Genomic DNA, 26,926 nt, shown 5'->3' with positions numbered 1-26,926 from the left:
GTTGTTATTAGGCCAGTGGAAATTTTCTGAGATGTCAGCATTAAGTTTAGAACAGAGATCATCGACGTCATCAATACGGCTGGAAAAGTAAAGCTGGACATCGTCTGCATAATCGTGCATAGTAACAAATTTACAGACTGTAAAAATGTCAGACGCCTTTTCAGGAAGAAAAAAGCCGAAGCAGAAAGGCGTGAGTGCGAGGAGCTTGAGCTGCTGGCCACCAGGAATAACGCCCGAAAATTTTACCAAAACATACGGCGACAGACGGAAGGTTTTAAGACCGGGGCAAACTCCTGTAGGAACGAAAACGGCGACCTTGTAGCTGATGTCCAGAGAGTGCTTAGATTATGGAGTGAACACTGCTCTGCTCTCCTAAATGGAGGCAGCGATTCACTGCGCAGAGATGATAAACCCGATCCCGCAATCGATGATGATGGAATATATGTCCCCCCGCCCGATTATGACGAAGTTAGAATAGCAATAACTAGATTGAAAAAAAACAAGTCCGTGGGCGCTGATGGATTGCCTGCGGAGCTATTCAAGTACGGCGGCGATGAGTTGGTAAGGTGCATGCAGCAGCTTCTTCGCAAAATATGGGCGGACGAGTGCATGCCCGACGATTGGAATCTAAGTGTTCTTTGCCTAGTCCACAATAAGGGGGATACTGCAAAATGCACCAACTATCGTGGAATCAGCCTTCTTAATATCGCATATAAGGTCCTTTCAAAGCTGTGCAAAATGACGTTGAGCAACACCATCAGCTCAGTCAGAATTGGGAAGGACCTCTCCGAGCCGTTCGAAACTAAACGAGGTTTCAGATAGGGTGCCCCCTATCGTGCGATTTCTTTAACTTGATGCTGGAGAAAATTATACTAGCTGCAGAACTTAACCGCACTGGAAAAATATTCTATAAAAGCGTGCAATTACTGGCATTTGCTGATGACATTGATATCATCTGCCTAAACACCCGCGCTGTTAGTTCTGCTTACTCCAAACTGGAAAAAGAAGCGGTAAAGGTGGGTTTGATGGTGAATGAGGACAACACGAAGTACCTGCTGTCATCGAGCAAAGAGTCAGCGCATAATTTCGAAATAGTAAAAGACTTCGTTTATTTGGGAACCAGCATCAACACTAGCAAAAACATCAGCACTGAAATCCAGCGAAGAATCAATCTAGCCAATAAATGCTACTTTGTACTAGGTAGGCAATTGAAAAGTAAGATCCTCTCGGCGAACGAAAATCATAATCTACAAGTCACTTATCGTACCCGTCCTGCTATATGGGGCAGAAGCATGGACCATGACAACAGCAGATGAAGCGGCTTTGGGAGTATTCGAGTTGGTTGGTTGCTGTGCTGCACGGCTATGGGCCCAAGTAGCGCTCTAGGCGCAATTTTGATGCACTTGCTCCTGGAACCAATTACGTTTTGGATTGATGTACCCTGCTATAGTTTTACTCATACCACTTGGTTAGATCAATAAACCTACTGATGTCCTTGATTCGGCAGTTTGACACCGCCCTTAAGTCCGGAAACACATAAATGCCTAGAGTTCGGGACCGAAAGTTCGCGAGGGCTGGGCATTCGCAGAGAAAGTGAGTAACCGATTCCTCGGCATCCTCCTGTCTACAGCTCCTACATCTCTCATTGTAGGGGATACCAATTCTCTTCGCGTGTGTGCCAAACGGCCAGTGCCCTATAATAGTGACCGTGATTCTGTATATTTCCTTCCTAGACCTATTTAGTAGGTCATCGGTTCTTTTCCGGTTGTAGTCTGGCCATATTAATTTGGTGATTCTACAGGTGTCCGTAGAGTACCAATCGCGGATTGCTATTTTCCTGAGATAGGTGAGAATGTCTCTTTGAACTGATGTGAGTGGTCGATGCACCGCGACTGCTTCCGTGATGTCTAACGATGCTCCCTCCTTTGCTATTTCATCCGCTTTTTCCTTGCCGTCAATGTTCCTGTGGCCGGGTACCTAGCTGAGAGTCACAGCTGCCTGGTTGGCTGCTTCCTCTTACAGTTATCGACGACTTTAGAGGATGTGTACGGTGATTCTAGCGCTTTGAGGACCGCTTGGCTGTCGGAGTGTATAACTACCTCACCGTCTATCCGGTTCTGCAAAAGGAAGATGCAGGCCCTCTCTATTCCTTGCAGCTCTGCTTGGAAGATGCTGGCTGCGTCTGGAAGACGGATGGGGATTGCGACTTTTAGTTGGTTGGAGTAGACACCTGCACCGACGCCGCAGTCCATTTTGGACCCGTCAGTGTAGATTGAGGTGGCCTCCTCCCTGCCAACTCTGTCGTCCGCCCAATCCGTTCTAGAGGGTATCTGCACCTTGTAATTTCTGTCGAAAATCAGTTTTTTTGAGAGGTAATCTGTTGTCGAATCCACATCGATGAGCATTGTTAGGATGTCACTGAGTTATGGCCATATTTTCTTTCCAGCATTTAGACTCCCCTAGTCTGATGGCTGTGCTGATCGCTGTATATCTGATGTGGAGGGTCAGTGGCAGCAGGTTAACTATTACGTTTAGTGCATCCGTCGGGCACGATCTAAGTGCACCTGTTACCCCTGCGCACGCTGCCCTTTGTATTTGTCTAGTTTTTTAGTGTTGTATTGCTTGTTCAGGGCAGGCCACCATGCTATGCCTCCGTACGCCAGGATGGGCCTTATGACCGCCGTGTAGAACCACATCATTAGTTTTGGCTTTAGCCCTCCATTTCTGCTGACTATTCTCTTGCACTAGTAGTATGCGATATACGCCTTCTCTACTCTTTTTTCGATATTGGTTTTCCAATTTATCTTGGTGTCTATCTCGACGCCTAGGTACTTAACTCTAGTAGAGAGCGAGAGTTCCGTTCCATCTATTGAGGGTAGTCGAAAAGTTGGTATTTTGGTTCTGTTACTGAACAGTATCAGTTCTGTTTTGCTAGGGTTGATATTGAGGCCGCACGATGTTGCCCAGGCGTGCAGTCTGCTTAGCGCGCCCTGAAGGATGTCGCTTAGCGTGGAGGGAAAAGCCCCCGAGACTCCAATAACCACATCGTCTGCGTATGCTACTGCCTTAACACAATTCCTGTCGAGTTCGAGTAGTATCTCGTTCAGTGCAATTACACAGAGTAGTGGGCAGAGGACCCCGCCCTGGTGTGTACCTCGAATCACTTTGCGGGTCATTGTCACTGAGCCCATATCCGGTTGTATGGTTCTGTTTTCCAGCATAGATTGAGTCCATCCACAGATGTGGTTGTTAACTCCGGCCCTTTGCAGGGCTTCCACAATTGTGCCGGTTTCGATGTTGTTGAAGGCGCCTTCTATATCTAAGAAAGCTGCTAGTGTGAATTGTTTGTAGTGTAGTGATCTCTCCACAAAACCCGTTAGCTCATGGAGGGCGGTCTCCGTAGATCTACCCTTCATGTAGGCATGCTGTGCCTTTGACAGTTTTGGTCCTGTTATTATTGATCTAATATAGATATCCAGAAGCCTCTCAAGGACCTTGAGCATGAAGGATGTGAGGCTTATTGGCCTGTAGTCTTTGGCGCTTTCGTGTGCGCGCCTGCCCGCTTTTGGCAGATAGATAGCTTTTGGTTTTCTCCAGCTTTGTGGAATATAGGTCAGGGCGATACTCGCTCTGTATACCGTTTCCAGCCAGAGGATCATTGGATCACCTAGTTTTTGTAGCATTACCGGGATAACGCCATACAGACTGGGCGATTTGAATGGAGAGAAGCCATTGATAGCTGTCTATTATCCTGTCCAGTAAGCCCTCTGAGGGCTGAGAGTCCCTGCATAGGGATTATTTTACTGGTGATAGATCGCATCCAGGGAAGTGAGCATTGATGAGTATGCCCAGGGAGTCCTCTGCTGAGTTTGTCCATAGGCCTACCTCGCTTCTTACGAAGTGATTGTTGTGGTGTTATTTGGACAGAATTTTACTCAGTCTGGAGGACTCGCGAGTGTTTTCTATTGAGGAGCAGAAGGATTGCCAGGATACAGCCGTCGCTACCCTTATAGCTTTTTTATATGTTTTGAGCGCCTCCCAATATGGCTGCCACTCCTTGGTTGTAAGGCACTCATTAAATGCCTTCCGTACTGTCGTTCTAAGTTTCCTCTAAGGTCCCCGCTCCACCAGGGTGGGGACTTCTTTTTACGAATACTAAATGTGGTGCACTTTTTGTAAGTGGTAGTTATTGCGAGCTCTACCTTGCCGCCTAGCTCATCGAGCTTTTGAGGGCAGTTTATGTTTGGTTCGCTTATTTCTAAAGCTGGCGTAGTTAGCCTTACAAATTAATCCAACTTTGTTATTCTTGGGTTTCTACAGCGGTGAGTCTGGCCAGATCCAAATCTGATGTCGAAGAAGATCCAGCGGTGGTCCGAGAGAGAGGCTTTGTCTGACACTCTCCAGTTTTCCACTAACACCGGGTCATCGTCGGTTGTCAAAGTTAGATCTGGGACTTCCTCCCAGCCCTGAAACCTGTCTGAACTAGGGAATATAAAAGTGGGTTTGTTGCCGCTGTTGCAAATGCTGAGGTTGGAATTAAGAATTAAATGTAGAAGTGATTCACCCCTATCGTTGGTTATGGAACTGCCCCATATCGTGTTTCTTGCATTGGCGTCGTAGCCGATAATTATGGTGCACCCGCCGCTATTATTAATGAAGTTTTCCAGCTCTGGAGGTGGAGCCACCCTGTCATTGGCCATGTAGGCCGAGACCACGTAGATTGCCTGGTTGGACACGCCCTCTCGATTTACCACTGTTAGGTCTGCTGTGCTATAATTTGAACATAAAGCATTTATACCTTTTTTGATTAAAATGCCTGTTCTTGGCTTACCTGCATCCGTTTTGTAGAACAGATTGTGTGTGCTGATGTTTAGCCCCCTGATTTCCTGATTGTGGACCCAGGGCTCTTGGATTAGGCTGATGTTGATATCCTCCTCACCGAGAAGGATTTTAAGATTATCTGTAGCACTTTTAGAGTGCTGCAGATTAATCTGTATACACTTAGTGTTTTTTTTGTGTCCCCGTCCTTGATGTTGACACCCTGCAATCTCCTGCCCCTTCAACTTCATCAGTGTCGTCTTCACCAGGGATTTCGTCGCGGAATACCTTTACCTTGGCCATGCGAAACGCAAAGGCAATTTTGTAGTCCGCCTTGGCCAGAGCCTCTAGGGACTCTTCGCAGATGGCCACCAGGATTGGTTTACTGGTTTTCGACGGCGTTTCCTCTTTTATCAACTGCTATTCTGCAATGGCCGGAATGCTGCTGTTGTACAGTTTGATGCAGTCCAGCAACTCCTCTCCCGAGTCCTCCAGGGGGGGGGGGATGCGCGCACGAGGTCTTTTAGGAACCTCTGAGGAAGGTATTAGCTTTAGCTGGAGGTTGTTTACCTCTCCGCTAATTTGTGCTACACACCTTGTCAGAAATTCCAACGAGACCTGGTCCGCGCACCTGATGATCCTGTATCCTCTCAGGGTCTCGGAGGAGTCACAGACTGGGAGAGGTCCATTCGGGTTGTCGCGCACGTACCGCATAGCAAATTTCGACAAACCGACCTCGATCTCCACCCAGTTCTGTTGAATCGTTGCGGGTGATCGGCTGTCAGCATCCACTATGGCCACTTGCAGGTGGTCTCTGGCGACTTCGCTGAAGTGTCTCCTGGATGTCTGTTCCGTGTCCGTATTCGAGTACCGAAGAAGATTTAATGATGAGCCGTACGAGCTATACGCAGACATCCACATAGCCCAGCGAATTAAAACGCAGCGGCTGCGCTGGCTAGGCCATGTTATGCGAATGAAAGATGATGCTCCGGCCAAGAAAGTGTTTCTATCGGAAGCCGCCTATGGAAGCAGAGCTAGAGGGCGGCCTCCACTCCGTTGGAAGGACCAGGTGGAAAACGATGTAAACTCCCTTGGTGTGACCAATTGGCGCCGGTTTGCGGAGCGAAGGAGCGACTAGCGCGCTTTGTTGGACGGCCATAACCGTTTAGACGGTTAAGCGTCAATTAAGTAAGTAAGTAAGTAAACATCTCATTGATAAATAAGCTAAAACAGCAACGGCCCAAGAATTGACACCTGAGGCACACCGCCGACTATTGCACTAAGTCGTGACATTTGGGACCCTAGAAGAATCCATTTATTTCAATACGAAAAATATTAATATTATCAAAAATTTTCTTGGTTTGATGCAACAATTCAAAAACAACTTAAATCTATTTTTTAAATTTTAACAAGTTCCAAAATTTTTGTTATTTCTTCTTCCAAATTCAATTTGATCCTTTTAATATCGTGCAATGGTTTTAAAATTGATTGATGAAATTGGACATTGTATTGTGCAATGGCTTTAAAATTGATTGACGAAATTGGACAATGTATTGTGCAATGGCTTTAAAATTGATTGATGAAATTGGGTAATCAATTTAAGATTTAAAACGGGGCGGTTTTGCAGTTTTATGTATTATCAATTAATTTTGTTTGTTAAAAACACTCAAATCAATTTACACAGTTTGGTTGTAGTTGTTTTTGTTTTTAATATTCCTTTCTTCTATAATTTCTGCTTTGATATTGCTTTTGTTTTGCAATTCTAGTTTAAATATTTATTGCCAATTCTTATTTTCTTGATGTCGTTCAACAATATGGCGTAACTGATAAAAATTATATATTGTAAATTCAAAAATTATATATTGTAAATTCAAAAATTATAGAACTGAATTCAAACTGATGGTCACACTCATTTTTGGTTTCTTCGAATTTCTGTCTGATTTTAGGCGCACTAATAAATTATGTTTGTTTGTGGTAGTACATTTTTATGCGTACAATAAATATTTAAAATATCACGTTCTTTTTTGTTTAAAGGTTGATGTTTAGTTAAATCCTCCTGGCAGGTTTGCCAATTGTGGGGTACTTATTTATATATTCTAATTTGTATTTTTAGATTTTATAAAAATTGAATCCATTTGTTTCAATACGAAAAATATTAATATTAATTAATTATTATTATTTTTTAAATTTTAACAAGTTTAAATAAATACAGTAAAATTATAAACCCCACACGGCTCCAATGACGAATGGTAACACCACTTTTATAAATCTTATGGGAATCCCATCCACACCTGTTGCATTCTATTTAATTTTTGATATACACTTTATGACGTCCAATCCGATACAGCTTCAAATTCAAGCGTCTTACCGGAATAACAGATAACAAAGGCTTCATTAAGCAGGTTAAGATCTAGTGTGTAAGCTTCATCATTGTCACTGCCACATACACGCAGGCGTTAGGAGGCAGGGAGGCGTCAAGCTTGGCAACATAACAATTGCGCTTTTCGCATCTGATAACGGAAGTTGCTCTGTTCCTGGCGGCTTTGAACGAATTCCAGTTAGACTGGTAAGGGTTTGCTTTCCATTTAGATAAAGCCTTGTTACGTGCCTTGATTGCTGCCAACACTCTAGGCGTGAACCAGGGCGACAGCGACGATTTTCTCTTACCAAATCGCTCGGGGACATGCTTGTTAAACATTTTTAGCAGATTCTCATTTAGGTACTCAAGCTTATCAATAACACTACTAAAATACCAACAATTGGACCAGTTCACAGAGCTTACATCGATAGCCAATGAGTTCATGTCAATGTTTCGAAAGTCCCTAAATCAGAACTTCGTTTCAGACTCATATTGTCCAAGATTTATGTCAAGTGTACAGAATATTAAGTCATGATCCGATACAAATGCAAATTGGTCAAACGCAGAGACAGAGGAAAGTTCAGAGACAATAAGATAGTCCAATAGGCTTGAGTTATTTATGTTGGAATACCTTATGGGAATGGATGTGTTTACTACAGAGAGACCAAACACAGATAAATTGTTCAACAAGCTAGAAGTGATGGAGTCACGCACAAGAAGATTAACATTAAAATCATCGCATAAGATTATACTTTGGTAATCAACAACAAGCGGAGATAGGGAGGCAAACAACGGATCAAGACTTATATCCCTTTTTGGGTTGTATACACATGACAGGAGGCCTTTGGAAAATCTATCAGACAGCTCAACAAACAAATATTCCACGGCACAATTCTCAGATCGGAATAATACTTTCATATTAATATTATTTTTACAGTAAATAGCTATTCCGCCTCCTTTTTTACTACATCTGTCATGACGAACCATTTTATAATTTTCAAGGGAAAAGTGCATGTCATTAATGCAGCTTGAGAACCAAGTTTCAGTTACACAGATTACGTCGATCGCAGAACACTCAAATGCATATCTAACAGTATCAATTTTTTCGGGATTAAGACTCCTAGCATTAAAGTGCACAACATTGAAGCCTTTATGACGTTTGCAAAGAATATTTATCATGGCTAAGCTATTCTCCCGAACACCATATCCATCGTTGTTAACTGAGGAAAAAAAGAGAATAGAAGGACCGTGTTTACAATTATCTGAATAAGGCAAAAAGGAGAAAAATAAGCGAAATAAAAAACTAAAATTGAAATAAACTTAAAATTTAAATAAATAAAACGGTATATAGGTGAACGGTATATAGTGAATAATCGGCGCATATCAATCCGGACTTTGCAACTCGCTCAGCTCAGTGATCTTAACTGCCTCAGAATCCCTCGTAACTCTGATGAAGACAGCTCCTCTCAAAGAAAACACAGATGCTAACTTGCATGCTCGTTTCAGCTTGATCGCTTGTTGCAACAGCTTTCTACTATCAGGAGATAAGCTTTCATATATCGAGAGCTCTCCTTCAAGCCCAATAACATCCAAAGATAATGGGGACTTTGTCCGCTTGCAATACGGTCGAGAGTGGAGTGAAACTTTATAATTATGGCACTTTTTTCAGCTGACCGAGAGGTGCGAAAAATATCTCTTACTTGTGGTGCCAGAAAATCTATATGAAGGCAAATTCTGTTAATTTTGAGGTTTTCCGCCTCAGCAATTGGCACTCCAAACACGACCGCATTGAAAGAGAAATCGTTGGTGGTTCTGCTTGCGTGCACGTTATTGGTTTGCTCTTGCAGTTTGTTAATATGCTGCTGGGGTTTAATGGAGTTTTCTTCAAGTGCGATGATACGTGCAATTCATCAACTTTAGCGTTGAGCAAAGCAATCTCTTCGTCGAATCTTTTTGCAATACAAATCTCTAGGTCTACAATTTTGTTGGAAAGACTCTCAAACTGCGACTTAAGCTTATCAAATTGGAGTTTAAGTTTTTCATCCAAATCCTTTAGTGCAGCCAAGACAGACGATATAATGGCAATTTCATCAAGGTTGGCTGCTTTCGCCAGCGGAGAACGTTTACTTGCCCGACGCTTAAGAGGTGCAGGGGGCTGACATAACGACAAAGTATTAACAAATGCGAAAAAGCCAGATCAGAGTTATTACACGTCTGCACCGTTCAATAATATATTGTTACGAATATTAGCAAAACTAAGGGGTGCTGCTATCTCTAAGCCGATGCTAAGCAGTGACGTGAATCACATCAATAATTCAATCATTATGTATCTACATAAACGAAACAATAATTGCGTCTACACATATGTACCATGTACGTATACGAGCAGCGGAGAATCAATGCGCAAACACATGCATATATCTGAGATATTCCTGAAAGTATGCAATGAGAGAAGCTATAAAATCGTGCAATTGTAGTTACAGCTGAGAAGTTTGAGAGCTGATGGACTAGTAGATTCTGGAAGCGCCTAGAAGATGCGAACGTTGAAATCAGAGAGTATAAATGGCAGCAAGTGTAGAGGCGCTGGAATTCAGTTTTATTTGAGCTATCAAGCAGCTATTGATTAAGCACGCAATCTGGCGGGCAATAGTAGAGTTTCATTTGAGCTATCAATCAGTTTGGTTATTAAGCAAGCTGTTCGTTGCACAGTTTGAGTGTTATTGTGAAGTACTTTAATAAAGGCCATTTTGCATTATTACATATTGGAGTTATTTATTCAACAGTTTAGTGATTCGAACTTAGCAGAGGGTTGCAAATAAGAAGATTTGCAAGTAAATTCGTTACAATTGGTGTCAGAAGAGGAATTGTTGAATACATTCCGAAGAATACAACTTGGACATGGCAAAGTTGAGTGAATTTAGGATACAGCAGCTGAAAAAGGAGTTGGAGAACCGTGGATTGAATACAACCGGCAATAAGATCGAACTTCAAGCACGGCTACGAGAGGTAATGGAGTCGCAAGGAATTGGTGTGGACGAGTATGTATTTTATCGTGATGGGGACGATACAACAACAAAAATTGAAGAGAAAAACGAAACATCGCAGACAGTTACGAGCACAGACTTGAACATGATTTTGGCTGCAATATCTGCACAAACATCGACAGTAACATCAATGTCGTCGCAAATGTCAGAAATGTCGTCAACAATAACATCGAAGATTGCAGCCCAAGAAACGCGTATGTCAGAAATATCGACACAAATTACATCCAAGATGGAAACTAAACTGGAAGAACAGAAAACATATATGACATCACAATTGGAAGTACAGGAGGCACGCATTTCAGAAATGTCATCACAAATGTCATCCCAACTGGAATCGCAGGAGACACGTATTACATCGAAGACTGAAGCACAATTGGATGAACAGAAAACATACATGGCGTCACAAATTGCAGAACAATTAAAAGAGCAAGAGGCACGCATAACATTACAACTCCAAGCACAGGAAGAGCGTATCTCAACGAAGCTGGAGGCACAGGAAACAAAAGTCTCATCGCAGCTGGATGCATTTAGTGAACAACAAGATAAAATGGAGGCCGAGATGGATGCTTTGAAAGATCGTATACAGGAATTGCAACTAAATCGCCCAGCAGTTTCAGTGAGTAATCCAAAGGTAAAAACATCATCCTTTGACGTTTCTGTTCCTTTCCAGGTCTTTAAGCTACAATTTGAGAGGACCGCAACAGTGAACAACTGGAATGCTGAAGATAAAGTCGCTGCACTCTTCGTAGCATTGAAAGGACCAGCTGCCGAAATCTTACAGACTATTCCAGAGTACGAACGGAACAGTTATGACGCATTGATGGCTGCGTTAGAACGGCGATACGGAAGCGAACACAGGAAACAGATAGTTCAAATAGAATTGCAAAACCGTTACCAAAAAGCTAATGAGAATTTGCAAGAGTTTGCTTCGGATGTTGAAAGGTTGGCTCATTTGGCAAATGCGGACGCACCCGTGGAATACACTGAAAGGGTAAAAATCCATAGCTTCATAAATGGCATACGAGATGTGGAAACGAAGCGAGCTACATACGCAAACCCAAAGCCAAAATTCGCAGAAACGGTGTCACAAGCTCTGGTTCAGGAAACAGCGTCGCTTCTGTGTAATCCAGTTTTCAAAGCACGCCGTGTGGAAGTAGAAAGGCCAGAGTGGGTAGACGCAATATTGGAGGCGCTGAAAGGATCGCAAAGGCGGAATGAAACAGTTATTAAATGCTTCAAATGCGTGAAGTCCGGTCACATTGCCCGTCATTGCGATCTTGGTCCTAATAGTTCCAACAATGTGCGTGGCCGTAAACGCAAAGCTGGAGGAGATGATCAAGAGCAAGTAAGAGGTAGAGATCGAGAGCTAGATCCAGCTATTGAATGCCCTGTGATATCTGTGTTGCAAATTGGTAGAAAATCGAGCAGTCTTACCGTCAGAGGGAATGTGGATGGTAAAGAACATCTACTGACTGTAGATACGGGCGCATCTCATTCCTTGATTCGATCTGATTTGGTATACGGGAGAGTAAAACCGTTACCTGGAGCAAGGTTGCGTACGGTCACAGGCGAGTATAACCAAGTCCAGGGAGAAGTGATATGTGAAGTCCTAATTGGGAAGGTCATGGTTATACACAAATTCGTTGTGGCGCAGATTGTAGATGAAGTTATATTGGGAGTGGATTTCTTGGTTGACCATGACATCAAGATCGATATGCAGAAAAGGGTGATGCGTTATAAGAACCAGGATATACCACTTAATTTCAGTTTGCAGAAAGGATTCAGTAGTAATCGAGTACTGGTGGAGAAGACTCGATAAAAACCACGGAAGTCAAAAGCAAAGGTTAATAGGTCGAATGGGCCAAATAAAGCAAAATCAAAAGTACCTGCGATAGAAACACTGGCATTGACAAAACCTAAAAGACGCAGGAAAACGAAGCAACGAATTTCCGAGAAAGAATGCGAGGGTAGTTTCAAGCCGGAGCACACTACTGTTGTGAAACGTGGGAACGATACTGATTATACAAAGCCAGTCCGTCAAGCGCAAGCTCTACGAAGTAGTTCATTGGCCAAGCAACAGAGTGCGAGGGAACGATCCAGGATAATGAGTAGTAAGATGAAACACAGGTACGACAAGGAAAATAATTTGGAAGGTTTCCGGGAGGGAGATTTGGTACTGCTATACAACCCTCACCGGCGGAAAGGTGTTCCATCCAAATATCGGTGCAGTTGGGAAGGCCCGTACAGAGTTGTGAAGACGATCAGTGATGTCATCTACCGCATACAAGCAATTGGGAAATCACGAAATAGAAGAGTGGTACATTTGGCGATGCTAGCAGCGTTTAGATCGAGAGATTTGTCTGATCGGGACGATCGGGACGAAACAATAATTGCGTCTACACATATGTACCATGTACGTATACGAGCAGCGGAGAATCAATGCGCAAACACATGCATATATCTGATATACTCCTGAAAGTATGCAATGAGAGAAGCTATAAAATCGTGCAATTGTAGTTACAGCTGAGAAGTTTGAGAGCTGATGGACTAGTAGATTCTGGAAGCGCCTAGAAGATGCGAACGTTGAAATCAGAGAGTATAAAAGGCAGCAAATGTAGAGGCGCTGGAATTCAGTTTGATTTGAGCTATCAAGCAGTTATTGATTAAGCAAGCAATATGGCGGGCAATAGTAGAGTTTTATTTGAGCTATCAGTCAGTTTGGTTATTAAGCAAGCTATTCGTAGCACAGTTTGAGTGTTATTGTGAAGTACTTTAATAAAGGCCATTTTGCATTATTACATATTGGAGTTATTTATTCAACAGTTTAGTGATTCCAACTTAGCAGAGGGTTGCAAATAAGAAGATTTGCAAGTAAATTCGTTACAATATGATATTTTACGGATTATTTTATGGCCTTTATTTTTAGACACAGCGGCAACTCTAATATATGTTAATTTATAATATTGTAACGAATTTATGGAAATTCCGCCTATTTGCAACCTTCTGATACGTTCGTATCGCTAAACTGCTGAATAAAACACTCTAATATTCTGTATTACAAAATGGTCTCTATAAGTCTACTTTGAAAGTATTTCGCAACTGATGGCGTGCTTAAATCAAGCTGATTATTTGACTACTCAGCTTGAGCTCTTTTATACTCTCTGCTGCTTCATTCGCATATTTCTACTACAGTCTAGACGTTTCGCCTGCTAGAACTGCTGTACATATCTCCTACTTAGCTATATACATGTATATTTGTAGTTTATGCGCTTGTCATAATCATATGCGTGTGTATGTGTAACAACTCTTTGGCAGATGACTACAAGAGTGTTCGCGTAATATCTCTTCGTGCCTTATATATATGGGAGTAAATGATGACTGATGTGTTTATGTACATAGTGTGGCTCGCTTCAAAGTTTTTGTGTTGGGAGTTTATTACTAGTGATGGTAATATTTGTCACAATATCTTAAAAATGTTGCATACTTTTAGGCAGATGGCCTTTGGATACGGTCCACAACTTTGTATTTGTTGTTTATTATTTGTTCTTCTCACATACCTTATCGCTATAAAGCTTCTTTGAAAGTTATTGGTATTTTCTTTTGAAGCGATTTTCCGCACTTGCCCACAAAATTATTAATTATGCATACGAATTGAACAATGCCACTGGCGATTATAAGAACAATAACGTAGATGACTATCAGATTATCACCTAAGAAGCCTATCAATTGATAAAATTACGTGTTTTTCACGAAGATACGAAGATGTGAATATTTTTAGGAAACCACTTGAGGACACTTTGCAATTTCACTTCTTTTCCTTTCTTGAAAATATATCATCACATTACTATAATCGTAATGGTATAAATGGGAAGGTTACAATTGCAGTAATAGTAATTGAAATGCTATGGTAATCCTAGGTTCCCCACTTCTGAGTATCACGACATAATTTTTTGTTAACTTACAAGTTATGTTCTTCCAATATCATTAAACTGACTTACAAACTGTCGATTTTAAATAACTTCTCTCCTCAGACATACTTGAAGGACTTCGCCCAGGGTCACCCAAACCAGGACATATCCAACGCATTGATTCTTGTGGAAGCGCCAATGTTTCGCGACCTGAATCAAACAAAAACGATGATCCTGTTATCACACAACGATTTCTCAAAATTAATGTACGACATATCACTGATGGCCAAGGTGTCGTCGGCGGTGTACTTTTGGTCACACCGAATGCTGTTATGTTCGATCCCAATGTCTCTGATCCGCTAGTTATAGAACATGGACCCGAAAGCTATGGCGTAATCGCACCAATGGATTTAGTAGTTAATGCAGCCATATTTCACGATATAGCGCACATGCGTGTATCGGGCGGTATAAATACCGAACAAAGCGAAAGTGCAGAAATATACTATCCAAAGGCAGTATTAGAAGCGCAATACGCAAAGGAAGTCAAAGCGAAATCTGACGCAAACGGTGGTGGCGAAATCAAGCAAAAAATATCAGGTTTTTAATGAATCAAAAACATATTCATAATTCAAACGTAATAAAATGTTTACTTAACATATAGGTGAATCATCGGGACCATGTCGTGATCAAAAACCGCGATGCTCCAAAATAGACGATCGTGAGGTGAGTGGTTATTTATTGTGCACTAAACTGTCCATTAAAAAACAAGTTCACTTTGCAGGGCGGAATAGTTATAATATAAGTTAATAATTGCGACTATTGTGTTTTACAATATATTTATTTGATAGCGATACGACTCGCCTTCCTCCAGTCAACTTTACAAAGTGATTCTTAAAACTAATTGCCTCTAGCTCTAAGCCTATCGAACCGTTTTAAATGTAGGTAGGTATATCATCGTTGCCGCGAAGAGGTGATTAAAAAGAACTTGGCTTGATTACCGTAAGCGTGCATTCCTGGGCGAAGTTCAAATATTATAAGCAGCCAGCAACAAATAAGGTTTTGAAGTGCTAAGCCACATTGTTGGTAATTATAATTTTCTTGCTTTGCTTTTATGGTATTGTTGCTTTGCATTCCTGGAAGTAAAGTCCCGATATTTCACTCGGACAGCAACAAGTAAAGTTTGAAAGCGCTAACTCGCTGTTGTTATTGTCAAGCACATTTGCACATATTGATAACATTGATATTGATAATGATAATGTTTGTACCTTTGTTCGCATGCGGATACAAATATACGGCGCTTTGGTGACTTAACCCAGCATACATGTCGGGAGGAGCAGCATATTTAAATGCGAGTCTAGCTGCTATGTTAACTACCCCCTTTCTTAAGCACGAAACGTCCTCGGTTCGTTGAAGTGTACTGTTTTACACCGTGCGTGAAGTTAGCACAGCGATACAAATGTAGGGCTTAGATTCTTTGATGACAATATTTTAAACGTAGAAAATTTAAGTATGGCAGTTATTAATGTTCAATTTTCAATAGTGTTATATGTACATTTCTTGTGGAAAACAATGTGATAATTCAAATCATTAAAAAGTGTTTTTGTTTTTTTTTTTTATTGTTTTTTTTTTCAATTGTTGTTTTGGTTTCAATTTGTTATGGTGCATCTATATGGAAATTGCGCTTAACGAAGATTGCTTTTGTGGATTCTCTTTCCATCGATCAAAACGGTGGTACCAATATCTTTTTCAATAACCTTTTCTACGAAGACCTTATCTAATTTACTTCCAAGCCTTTTATTCCGCCTCAAAAAAACCTTTTCTCCAGGACTAAAAGTTTTCAAAATTTTACCTTTATTATTTCTATGCAATGTTTTCTCCTGAGTTTCGAATAGTCGTTTTCTTATCTCACCTAATTTTTCTTCTGATAAATTGTGAAAGACATCAGTTGGTCTCATTTTAGTTACCGAATGTACGCTACAATTATATTTATAAGTTGCCAATAGTACCAAATCAATTACTTCTTCTACTTTCTATTGTTCTTTTATGCAACGTGATATTTCTAATAATGTGGAATGAAACCTCTCCACCTGACCATTACTTTCACTATGCAGAGTAGGTATAAAGAATTGGTCTATTCCAAAATTATCCCTTAGTAAGGCCTTTATGGTATTCGATTGAAATGCCTTTTCGTTATCAGAAACGATGGTTTCTGTGTTACTAAATACTAACAAAATTTCTAATAAGGCATACTTTATATCTACTGTTGACCTTGAGGTAATCGGCTTTACAACAACAAATTTGGACAACTTGTCTAAACACGTCAAGAAAAGTTGCTTGCCAATTATAAAAATGTCTAAATGGAGGATTTCTCCTGGAAGGAGTGGGATAGGAGATTTACCAATCCCCGGATCAGGTGGTTTGAGTTGGTACTTATTTTCCAGGCATATCTTGCAGTTAGCAATCATTGTTTCAATAATTTTTTTATATTTGGAAAAAAGTAATTGCTGAAAATTTGGCGAAAGTTTTCGTGTAAGCCACGATGAGCTCGATTGTGCTCTGTTGCTATCACTTCCAACTGATCATCTTTATTCGGTAAATCTATGACCATAACTTCAGTGTGGAGAAATTTAACACCAGGGAATGCCGATACTAATGCATTTTGTATTTCTGCTAAGGTTGAAAGATCACAGTGGATTGCGTTAGTAGTATTTGTATTTATGGCGCTTTTTAAACATTGTATAAGATTTTCGACAGTGTTAAATGTAATTGTGTGTCGAATAAATTTTTGGAAAAGTATTTTGGTACATTTACTAAACGAGGTAGACTTTGTTAGAACAAGTTGGTTTTTAAATTGATTGATGGGACAGTTAACCGTTTTATAATTGTATTACTCGAAGATACTTCGCTATGCACAGTTTGACTAGAAACGTTATCACTCAAATTGTGGACAAACTGTCGCGAAAGTGCGTCAGCTACTTTATTGTCCTTTCCGGGTTTGAAATGAAAGGTGGGAGAGAATTCCTCTATAAATGATCGCCACCTCTTCATTTTGGAATTGGGATTCTTTTCAGACATCGAAAATATCAGCGGTTGATGGTCGGTAAAAATATGGACATCCTTAATTCCGTACAAATAGTGGCGAAGTTTCTTCAATGCCCATACGATAGCTAAAAGGTCCCGCTCGTTGGTGGCATAATTTTGTTCGCTAGCAGAGAGTGTTCGCGATATCATGGTAATGGGTCGTCCCTTTTGGGATAAGACTGCGCCTAGGGCAGTAGAGGAAGCATCCGTGGTAAGCTCGAAGGGCTTGTTATAATCGGGATATTGGAGAAGCACGTCTTCGGAAGCTAATATCTTTTTTATTCTTTCAAATGCGCATAGGGCATTTGAGTCAAAATCTATTTTTATGTTTTTGGAATTTCTAGCACCAACTTGTCCCATTTCACCTCGAAGATACACTGTCAACGGTTTTACAATGGCAGCGTAATCCTCCACAAAACGGCGGTAATAACCTGATAACCCAAGAAATGAGCGAAGTGCTCGAAGGGTTCTTGGAGGTTCGTAGTTTATGATGTCGTGAATCTTATCTGGGCAAGTTTTTATACCTTTCTCGGATACAAGGAACCCCAAAAACTCAACTTCGGTTTTAAAAAACCTCGACTTTTCGGCTGATACTCTCATTCCCGCTTTTTCAAGTTTCTGCAGGATACAGTCAATGTGGTTTAAATGTAACTCTTCATCTGGAGAATATATAATTATGTCATCGACATAAACATGGCAGTATTTTCCTATTTCCTGTCGTAAAACATCGTCAATGGCCCTTTGAAAGATACTGGGTGCGTTTTTTAAGCCAAATGGCAATCTGCAAAATTCATATTTGCCATTATTTATATTAAATGCTGTTTTTTGCCTATCATCCTCACACAATAAAATCTGATGGAACCCTGACTTAAGGTCTAATGTTGTAAAAAATTTGGAGCTACCTAGGTTAGCCAAGATTACGGATGTATCCGGTATGGGGTATCGGTCAGGAATTGTTTTCTCATTCAATTTCCTGAAGTCGATCACCATTCTTAGTTTAGGCTTACCATCTTCATCAAAGCCTTTCTTACTAACAACGTGGACAGGAGAATTGTATGGCGAACACGATTCCCTAATAATACCATCTCTGAGTAAAGTTTTTATTTCATTATTGATGAATGGAGCCACAGAAATGGGGTACGGGTAACTTTTACTATAGATCGGATCATTTGTATTTGTTCGAATTCTGCCTTTCACACTAGTGTTATATGGCAACGCCCTATTAGGGTCAGCGAAAGCATTATTGTTCTTTTTTATAATTTGCCGAAATTTTTTTGAACTAATGGAGGAACAGACTCTTCCTCTATTGCAATTGAATTAACTTGATTACACGATAAATACTGTAATTTAACTTTACCATTACGGTAAAATAAATACCCCTCACCGGTATCAATTTTTGCATTAATATTTTTCAGGAAATCATATCCTATGATACCATCGAACGTTCTTAGATTCGGAAGCAAGAAAAACGTCGAGGTATTATCTAAAATGTGAATTAAACATTTTCGGTTTATAATATTTTCACCGTTTATTGAAGTCAATTTAAATGGATTATCCAAAAACTTAATACCTTGAATAAAAGGGAGATCTTTAATGTAATTTTTGGACGTGCCGGTGTCTATCAAAATTCGAAGCTCCTGGCCGTTTTTGCGTTTTTTAGTAATAAACGGCAGGAGCGATATCAGTTTAAATGATTTATCTCCTCATCGATATCTTTATCAAAATTATAGTGTTCATTATCATGAGAAATATAATTATTATAATGTTCATTTAAATAATCAATTTCGTAAAAAGAGCTATCGGTGCAGTCTTGATACTTTTCATCGTTCAAAAAAGCACTTTCTTCTTCCGGCATAAAATTAGTTTTTTTAATTTTTAGAAATGGTGAACGGTCCGAAAGTAATTGGTCATGAGAACGCTTCAACGCTACTGGTAAATCAGAATTCAAATGCTGTGGCTTTCCAGTATATTTGGATGTTTGATGTTGCGATGAGTTATTATGTTGTTGCTGAACGTTTGGGAGATTTTGAGGATTAGTCCTCTGCTTATAAAAACTTGTACCGTTATCGACTTCCATGGGGGTTGGCCTTTTTACCGTACTTTGATTGAAACGCAAGATCGATTGGTTATTACGACTACCGCTTGGCGCTGAGGCATTGTGAATGTTGACCTAATTGGTCGGAATGCGTTACCTACAGCAAAAGCTTCCGCAAACTCCATTCGCCTATGACTGGTTTGTAGCTCTTGAGCAATGGCAAGGGCATTAGGGAGGTCTTTGGGTCTAGCAGAGAAGAGAATATCGCACATTGGGCGATGAAGTCCCGATATAAAAATACGTAGAGCATTTTCCCTTGCTCGTTCATTCAAAGCTTCAATGATGTCATTCCTACCAGTATGGGTCATAATATGTTTATTTATTATAAGTGATAGTTGTTTTTCCACCTTGCTGTAAAAGTCAGCAATAGATGAATTACCCTGTCTGAGAATATGCTAAGCTCGTTTTCCAAGACATACAAAGGCCTCTTATCTGAATATTCCTGGTCCAATCTGGCCATAATGGCTTTAAAATTTAAAACTGTATTGAATGAGGCAAGGACAGAGTTGGCGGAATTAACAATTTTGTTTCTTAATATACCCATGGCTACATAGTATTTCTTTGATCCCTCTGTATAATAATTCATTGCGAAAACTGCTGCACTTCGCCACGCTGGGTAAGAGGTCGAATCACCCTTGAATTCGGGTAGAGATTTTATCAAGTCTAAACTTGCATTATTTTCTGCAACCGAAGGATTTATTGAGACTGGATGATATGGCTCAACAGTGGGGGGTTGGAGACGACTAATTGCTTGAGCTAAACTATCTAACTGTTCAACCAACTCAAGTCTAGTACGCTCATTGATTTCACTAATGATTTCTATTACTTGTTCTTTATTTAAAAACATTTTGTGAGGAGAAAGGTATTCTTGCAGCACGAAATCTGACTTATTCAATATGAGAAGGGCTTTCGAGAAATCCCCGTGAAAAGATTAATTATATATCAATATATCAGCGTTCTAAACACGCGTAAAATATAATTTATGCAAATACTAATAACTCGGCAGATTCTTACATATATTCAATCAAATATATTTTGAATATATTTGTTGCTACTACATACCACAAAGGCGAATCTTCACAATCAACTTTAGTTTAATATTAAGTGCCAGAAAATGTTTGAAAAACTTACTTCATTAAAAATAACAGAATGTGTAGATCATTACGCGTTTTATTACACGTTTTATGAAGTAATTAAGAAATTAATTTTATAGTTAAGAATTTACTTTCTAATTTATCCTTTTATAGATTTTATCTTAATCAGAGATATTCACTTAGAAGCACTTTATTGTTGGATATATTCTAATTACAGAAATGCACTCACTTTAATCTTAGTTTCAAATTTTTTTGTTTTAAACCACTTGAAAATGTTTTGAAAAATCACTTACAGATTTTTTGTAAATGTAGATTTAGTTCAATCAGCTCCATGGAAATTTTGGATTCCTTAGTCCTGTTATATGTTGATTCACTTCAACCAGGTCCTTTGGGATTATTGGGTCCTTTGTCCTTTTAAGCCTTGAAGTTGGGCGCCAGTTAATAATTGCGACTATTGTGTTTTACAATATATTTATTTGATAGCGATACGACTCGCCTTCCTCCAGTCAACTTTACAAAGTGATTCTTAAAACTAATTGCCTCTAGCTCTAAGCCTATCGAACCGTTTTAAATGTAGGTAGGTATATCATCGTTGCCGCGAAGAGGTGATTAAAAAGAACTTGGCTTGATTACCGTAAGCGTGCATTCCTGGGCGAAGTTCAAATATTATACGCAGCCAGCAACAAATAAGGTTTTGAAGTGCTAAGCCACATTGTTGGTAATTATAATTTTCTTGCTTTGCTTTTATGGTATTGTTGCTTTGCATTCCTGGAAGTAAAGTCCCGATATTTCACTCGGACAGCAACAAGTAAAGTTTGAAAGCGCTAACTCGCTGTTGTTATTGTCAAGCACATTTGCACATATTGATAACATTGATATTGATAATGATAATGTTTGTACCTTTGTTCGCATGCGGATACAAATATACGGCGCTTTGGTGACTTAACCCAGCATACATGTCGGGAGGAGCAGCATATTTAAATGCGAGTCTAGCTGCTATGTTAACTTATATTATGGTCTAAAAATAATTAAGCAAAATTTCACACGAATTGGATAACTCTTACAACGGCCGCGTTACATTTGAAAATTTTTAAATCCATATGCGTTCAGGATACAGCAGCTTATATAAAATAATGTGAATAATAGGAAAACTTGTATTGGGCCCAGATATCCACTTTAAATAAACCAGAAAAGGCCATTTTCGAACTATTCGTAAAATATTCAGTTTTTTATATAATAAGAAGTCCGTTCTTTTCGAATGAAACTTTATTAATGATCTCAAAATTTCTGCAATGCTTATAACTAAGTTGACAAAAATGAGCTTAAAACTAATAATGGATGGTAACTGTAATATGAATTGGTGTTGTTAATTGCGAATAAAGAGAAAGAGATTTATTTATTGGAAGTTGTTTACGGAAATATAGCTAATAAGTGAGCGGATATGGAAAGCGAAGGAAAGGTGTGAGAGGAAATGGTATAAGTAAGAAGAGCATGACAGTTATTAGTAGAGGGTGTGTCAGTATGTGACTCCTCCGCCCCTAAGACATTTGCGTCCTCGTAAATAAGAAGCACATCTCAACCTTAATTATACGAATTGAAATAATCTCATATAATGGCGCCAACGCTTATACTACTCCTGAAATTTATAAGGTTTTTTTTAGTTGTGTCTTATAATATCTGAACTTTTGATTATTTGAGTAATCAGTAACATAATTACCATTTTTAAACGGTTTTATTTAGCTTGAACGAATTTTGTAATTGAAATTTAAGTAACTTCCCGATAAGCTACAAGCTTGAAACTTGGAATATAGTTCAGACCCCGAAGACAAAAAAAAAAAAAAAAAAATAAGAAAAAAAATCGCCGCTAGGTGACGCAAGGATCGAGATATTCACAAAAATCGTATTTGTGGTCCGATTTGGTCCATATTTGGAACACATAATATTGATAGTCATAAGTAAAACCAACTTTAACCGTTTAACTTAAAACTTTTTTTTTATTTATTTTATTATTATATTCAGTTAGTTTTTTATACATAGGCTTATTTTTAGCAATTTGTCTACTGCAAACAATATTATCTACGAGCTCCTTTGGTTCCTGATCTCGTTTTATTTAACTTTTGAATTCTTTCGAGCTTTTGTTTTTCATATAGCTTACTCAGTTCATCAATATATTCTTTACTGAAATTTTTTATTATAAAATCTATGGGTATTTTCCTTGTTGTTGAGTGAATAGTATTATTATAAGATATGAAAATTTTAAAAAGTTTTTCGTTTAAATCTTGATCGGCTTCCATTAATCGTAAATGATCATTCAAAGTTCCGTGAAATCGCTCTACGTCCGAATTTCCAGTTTTTAGGTATGCTGTTGTCGTATGTGTTTGAATGTTGTGTTCTTTTAAAAACAAACGAACAGCACTGTGTAAAATACACCTTTCGTTGTCAAATACAATTTTCTTTAATTTAGCTAAAAATTGGATTCGTTGCTTCAAAGCGGCTAAAATTGCTATCCAATTTCTGTCATTAATTCTATGAAAGGTAGCATATTTTGAAAACTTATAGAGAGTTGTGAGGTACATGGTATTCCTATACGGAAACCAAATGTCTATATGTGCAGTGTCGTTAAAATGAGTGGGCGTCTCTGTTACTTGGTAAGGAATTTTGGCTGGCTTTCTATCAAACTTAGCTATTTGACAAATTGAGCAATTATTTATTAAGTATGTTATCAGTTTATATATTTTTATATCAATTAATGCATCGCTCTGTTTAAAATATTGTAACGAATTTACTGCAAATCCTCTTATTTGCAACCTTCTGCTAAGTTCGAATCACTAAACTGTTGAATAAATAACTCCAATATTTAATAATGCAAAGTGGCCTTTATTCAAGTACTTCACAATAAATAACTCTACTATTGCCCGACAGATAGCGTGCTTAATCGTGACTGATTGCAGCGCCTCTACCGTGGTTGCCTTTTATACTCTTTGATTTCCTCGTTGCATCTTCTAGGCGCTTCCATTTCTAAAATTTACTAGTTGGTTATCTGTTATAATTATAACTAAAGATGTCGTGTATAGCTATCATATGCGCGTGTGTTTGTGAGCGACACTTTCACAATTATATTGCATATCTCAGATAAGATATCTGCATGTGTTTGTGCGTTGTTTCTCCCTGCGTATGCGTACATATGTGTAGTCATAATGATTGAATTATTGATGTGACTTGGATCACTGCTTAGCATCGGCTTAGAGATGACAGAATCCCTTAGTGCTGCTAATATTTGTTACAATATGTATTTTAAGTTATCTTCTAATGCGCTATGCGCCGTTGCATCCACTGACATTAAGTCATCATCTACCGCTTCCTGACTTTCGATTTTATTTTCACCATCTCCTATGTTGTAGTATATGTCTCTACATTCAAAATTATCATCAAGTTGGCCAAAAAATCTACTTAATGTATCCGCAACTGCATTATCTTTTCCTCGAATATATGTTACTTCAAGATCATATTCATTTAAAAGAATTTTCCATCTCTGAAGTTTCATGTTGGGCTCCTTGATGTTATGCAACCACGTCAATGGTTTGTGATCCGTTTGTATAACAAACTTTCGCCCATATCGATAAGTACGTAAGTGTGTCACGGACCAAACCATAGCTAAAGCTTCTTTCTCTATAGTAGAATATCGAATTCCGTGATCCGACAGAGTTCGCGAAGCGTAACATATAGGGTGACTATTTTGACTTAGCACACAACCAATAGTGAATTGGGATGCATCTGTCGTGAGTCTGTCTGTCGTTTATTGAAATCAGGGGACTGTAAAACTGGTTCGCTGGTTATCCGTTTCTTTAAAGTATTAAAAGCGTTCAAAAAGTCAATATTTTGGAAGTCTAAAATCGCATTTTTCTTCAACAGGCGAACCATAGGGTAAGCTACTTTTGCGTAGTCCCGTATAAATTTGCGGTAATGTCCTTTCATTCCAAGAAATTGTTTTATTTCTTTAACATTCCTTGGGGGTTTCATATTTTCTATGCATTTCACTTTTGACGGATGTGGTTTTATACCTTCTTTTGAAATAATATGCCCTAAAAATTTTGTGGTTAAATCAGCGAATTGGCATTTATTGAATTGAATTCTTGAATTGGCTGAACGCAATGTATCGAAAATTTTTTTAATAGAAAGAATATGCTCATCAAAGCTTGTAGAAAAAATTAGTATGTCATCTAAGTAGACAACACAAATTTTGTTTATATGGTCCCTTAAAACATACTTGATTAATCGCTGAAAAATTGCTGGTGTCGTTTTCAGCCCAAAGGGCATTCTCGGGAACTCATAATGACCATCTGCTGTTGAGAATGCTGTCTTGGCTCTGTCATTAGGGTGTACCTCAATCTGGTGAAATCCCTTCGCCAAATCGATAGTGCTAAAATAGCTACATTTTCCAAATTTGTCAAATAAGTTCTACATATTTGGAATTCGGAACTTATCATCAATTGTCTGATTATTCAATTTCCGGTAATCAATAACTACGCACCATTGAGGTTTTCCGTTTGCGTCTGCCTTTTCGGGTACAACCCACAAAGGGGAATTATATGGACTATTACTGGGAACGATAATTTTTTGGGCTAGCATTTCCCTAATCTGCCGGTCTACCTCCGCGCGATGTACTACGGGATATCTTTAGAGTCTGGTATATATAGGGGTATCAGTTTTAGTAAGTATTCAGTGCTGAATTTCTGTGGTAAAAGGTAGGTTTTCTCCTTCTTTATAGAAAATATCCTGGTAGTTATTCAAAACTGTCATCGAAATTTCTCTATCCTTACAATTTAAATGTTTGGGAAACCTTTCAACTGGATTTACTTCTAGCTCCTCATAACTAAATATCTGCAAGTCTTAATTTTTTGTGTAATCTTCTAGTGAAATTTCTTCATCTTCATTAAAATATATAGGTATTGTTGCATTTTCTACTATTATTTTCCTCCCTTTATAATCAATTATCACATTTAGATTAAGTAAAATGTTATTCCCTATAATACTGTCAAAATAAAAGTGAAATGGGTATTCTATAAAATGTACAAACGAGGAATTTTTATTAAACTCTTTAAAAGGCGGTATTCTAAATTCATTTTTTGTGAATATTTTTCTTCCTAAAACACGCAATGAAAATACTGTGGGTTTTGTTTCATATTTGGGGTTGCATATTTTGGGATTAATTACGCTAAATTCTGCTCCTGTATCTATTATAAATCTAAGTGGTTTTATACGTGTTTGTACAACTATATAAGGTAATTTTCTTGTGGGGCTAGTTGAAAATCCTGATTATTTTCATTAACACCCAATTCCATTGGTTCGACTGTTGCCTGCGCAGGATTTTCATTAAATTGCGTTTTAATATTATTCGGAATAAAAGAACTTCCACGATATGGATTTTGTGATCGATTTGTTTGACCACTGCTATTAGAATATAACCTCGACTGTACTGAAGCATTTAGATGCTGCCATTACTACTGTGCTGTCCTAATTGTTGTTGAAAACGGGCAGCATTATGATTATTGTAATAACGACCTCTGTTAACATTGTTGCTGAATTGTAAGTCGTTGTTTCTCATATTATTTTGTACGTTACTGTTATTTGTATTGTACAACTCGCTCGAAAATATGTTTTTTCTATTTTGTTGTTTGTATCTACTATTATTATTATTAAAAAAAACTATGCCGATCGTTATATTTTAAGTACCCATTCGATTTTATAATATCGTAAGCACTTTTCAAATCTTTGGGATTTCGACTAACTATAATACTTTTGACTGGCTCTGGTAAGCCGTGCATGAAAGATTTCAAAGCAATTCGCCCATTACTTTCATAATTAATACCAGCAATCTTAGTATGACTGAGTTGCAAGGCATTATTTAAACGACATAATAATGTATTAAGTTGATTATAAAAATGTTCTATTGTTGATTCGCATCGGCAAGACGTAATTTTATCAATAATTTCATCAACAGAGTTTTTCTCTCCGTGATTATCTACTAGAATCCCAAGTATAAGGATTGCCATTAATTAACAATGACCGCCTAGCGTCATCAACGATTTTATCTTTCCTATAAGTAAAACTTGTAAATCATCCGAAAAAGATTCTAAAGTTGGTATCATCAAATCTATTCGCTCTACAAACCCTATCAAGGCGTTTTCATTCCCATCATACGGTGGAACACTATTAAGATTAGTTGAAATAAGCTTAAATTTAGCACTAACATCAAAATTATCCATTTTTAATTTTGTCTTATTTCGCTAAACTGAATGTTAATACTTAGAAGTGTTTTTTTTTTGTTTATATGTATATATACATTGATTTAAGTAGTTTCTGTTGTTGTATATACGTATTGTGAGGACCCCAAAACCGAGGGTTTTGTACTCTCACAACATATATCTATTTTCTCATTTTTTACATGTTATACAATGATTGAACTTAACTCCGAATTTAACATTTGTACATTTTTATAACATGAATTATATCTTTATGAATTACAC

The 26,926-nt window shown here is 38.6% G+C and overlaps 1 protein-coding gene across 7 annotated transcripts in view; it reads left to right on the top strand.

The window, feature by feature from the left end:
- The window catches only part of mtd (mustard), a 2,476,738-nt gene that overhangs the window by 1,348,639 nt on the left and 1,101,173 nt on the right, over window positions 1-26,926 (top strand). For all 7 annotated transcript variants that reach the window (XM_067759877.1, XM_067759878.1, XM_067759880.1 and 4 more), the window contains 2 exons: window positions 14,253-14,726; window positions 14,791-14,852. In XM_067759877.1, coding sequence (XP_067615978.1) covers window positions 14,253-14,726; window positions 14,791-14,852 — 536 coding nt within the window. The remainder of the gene's footprint in view (window positions 1-14,252; window positions 14,727-14,790; window positions 14,853-26,926) is intronic.

The sequence above is a fragment of the Eurosta solidaginis genome, chromosome 1, assembly GCF_040869045.1.
Source record: "Eurosta solidaginis isolate ZX-2024a chromosome 1, ASM4086904v1, whole genome shotgun sequence".
In the NCBI taxonomy this organism is placed as follows: Eukaryota; Metazoa; Arthropoda; class Insecta; order Diptera; family Tephritidae; genus Eurosta; species Eurosta solidaginis.
The sequence above is the reverse complement of the archived record's forward strand: the minus strand, read 5'-3'. Positions and strand labels throughout refer to the sequence as shown.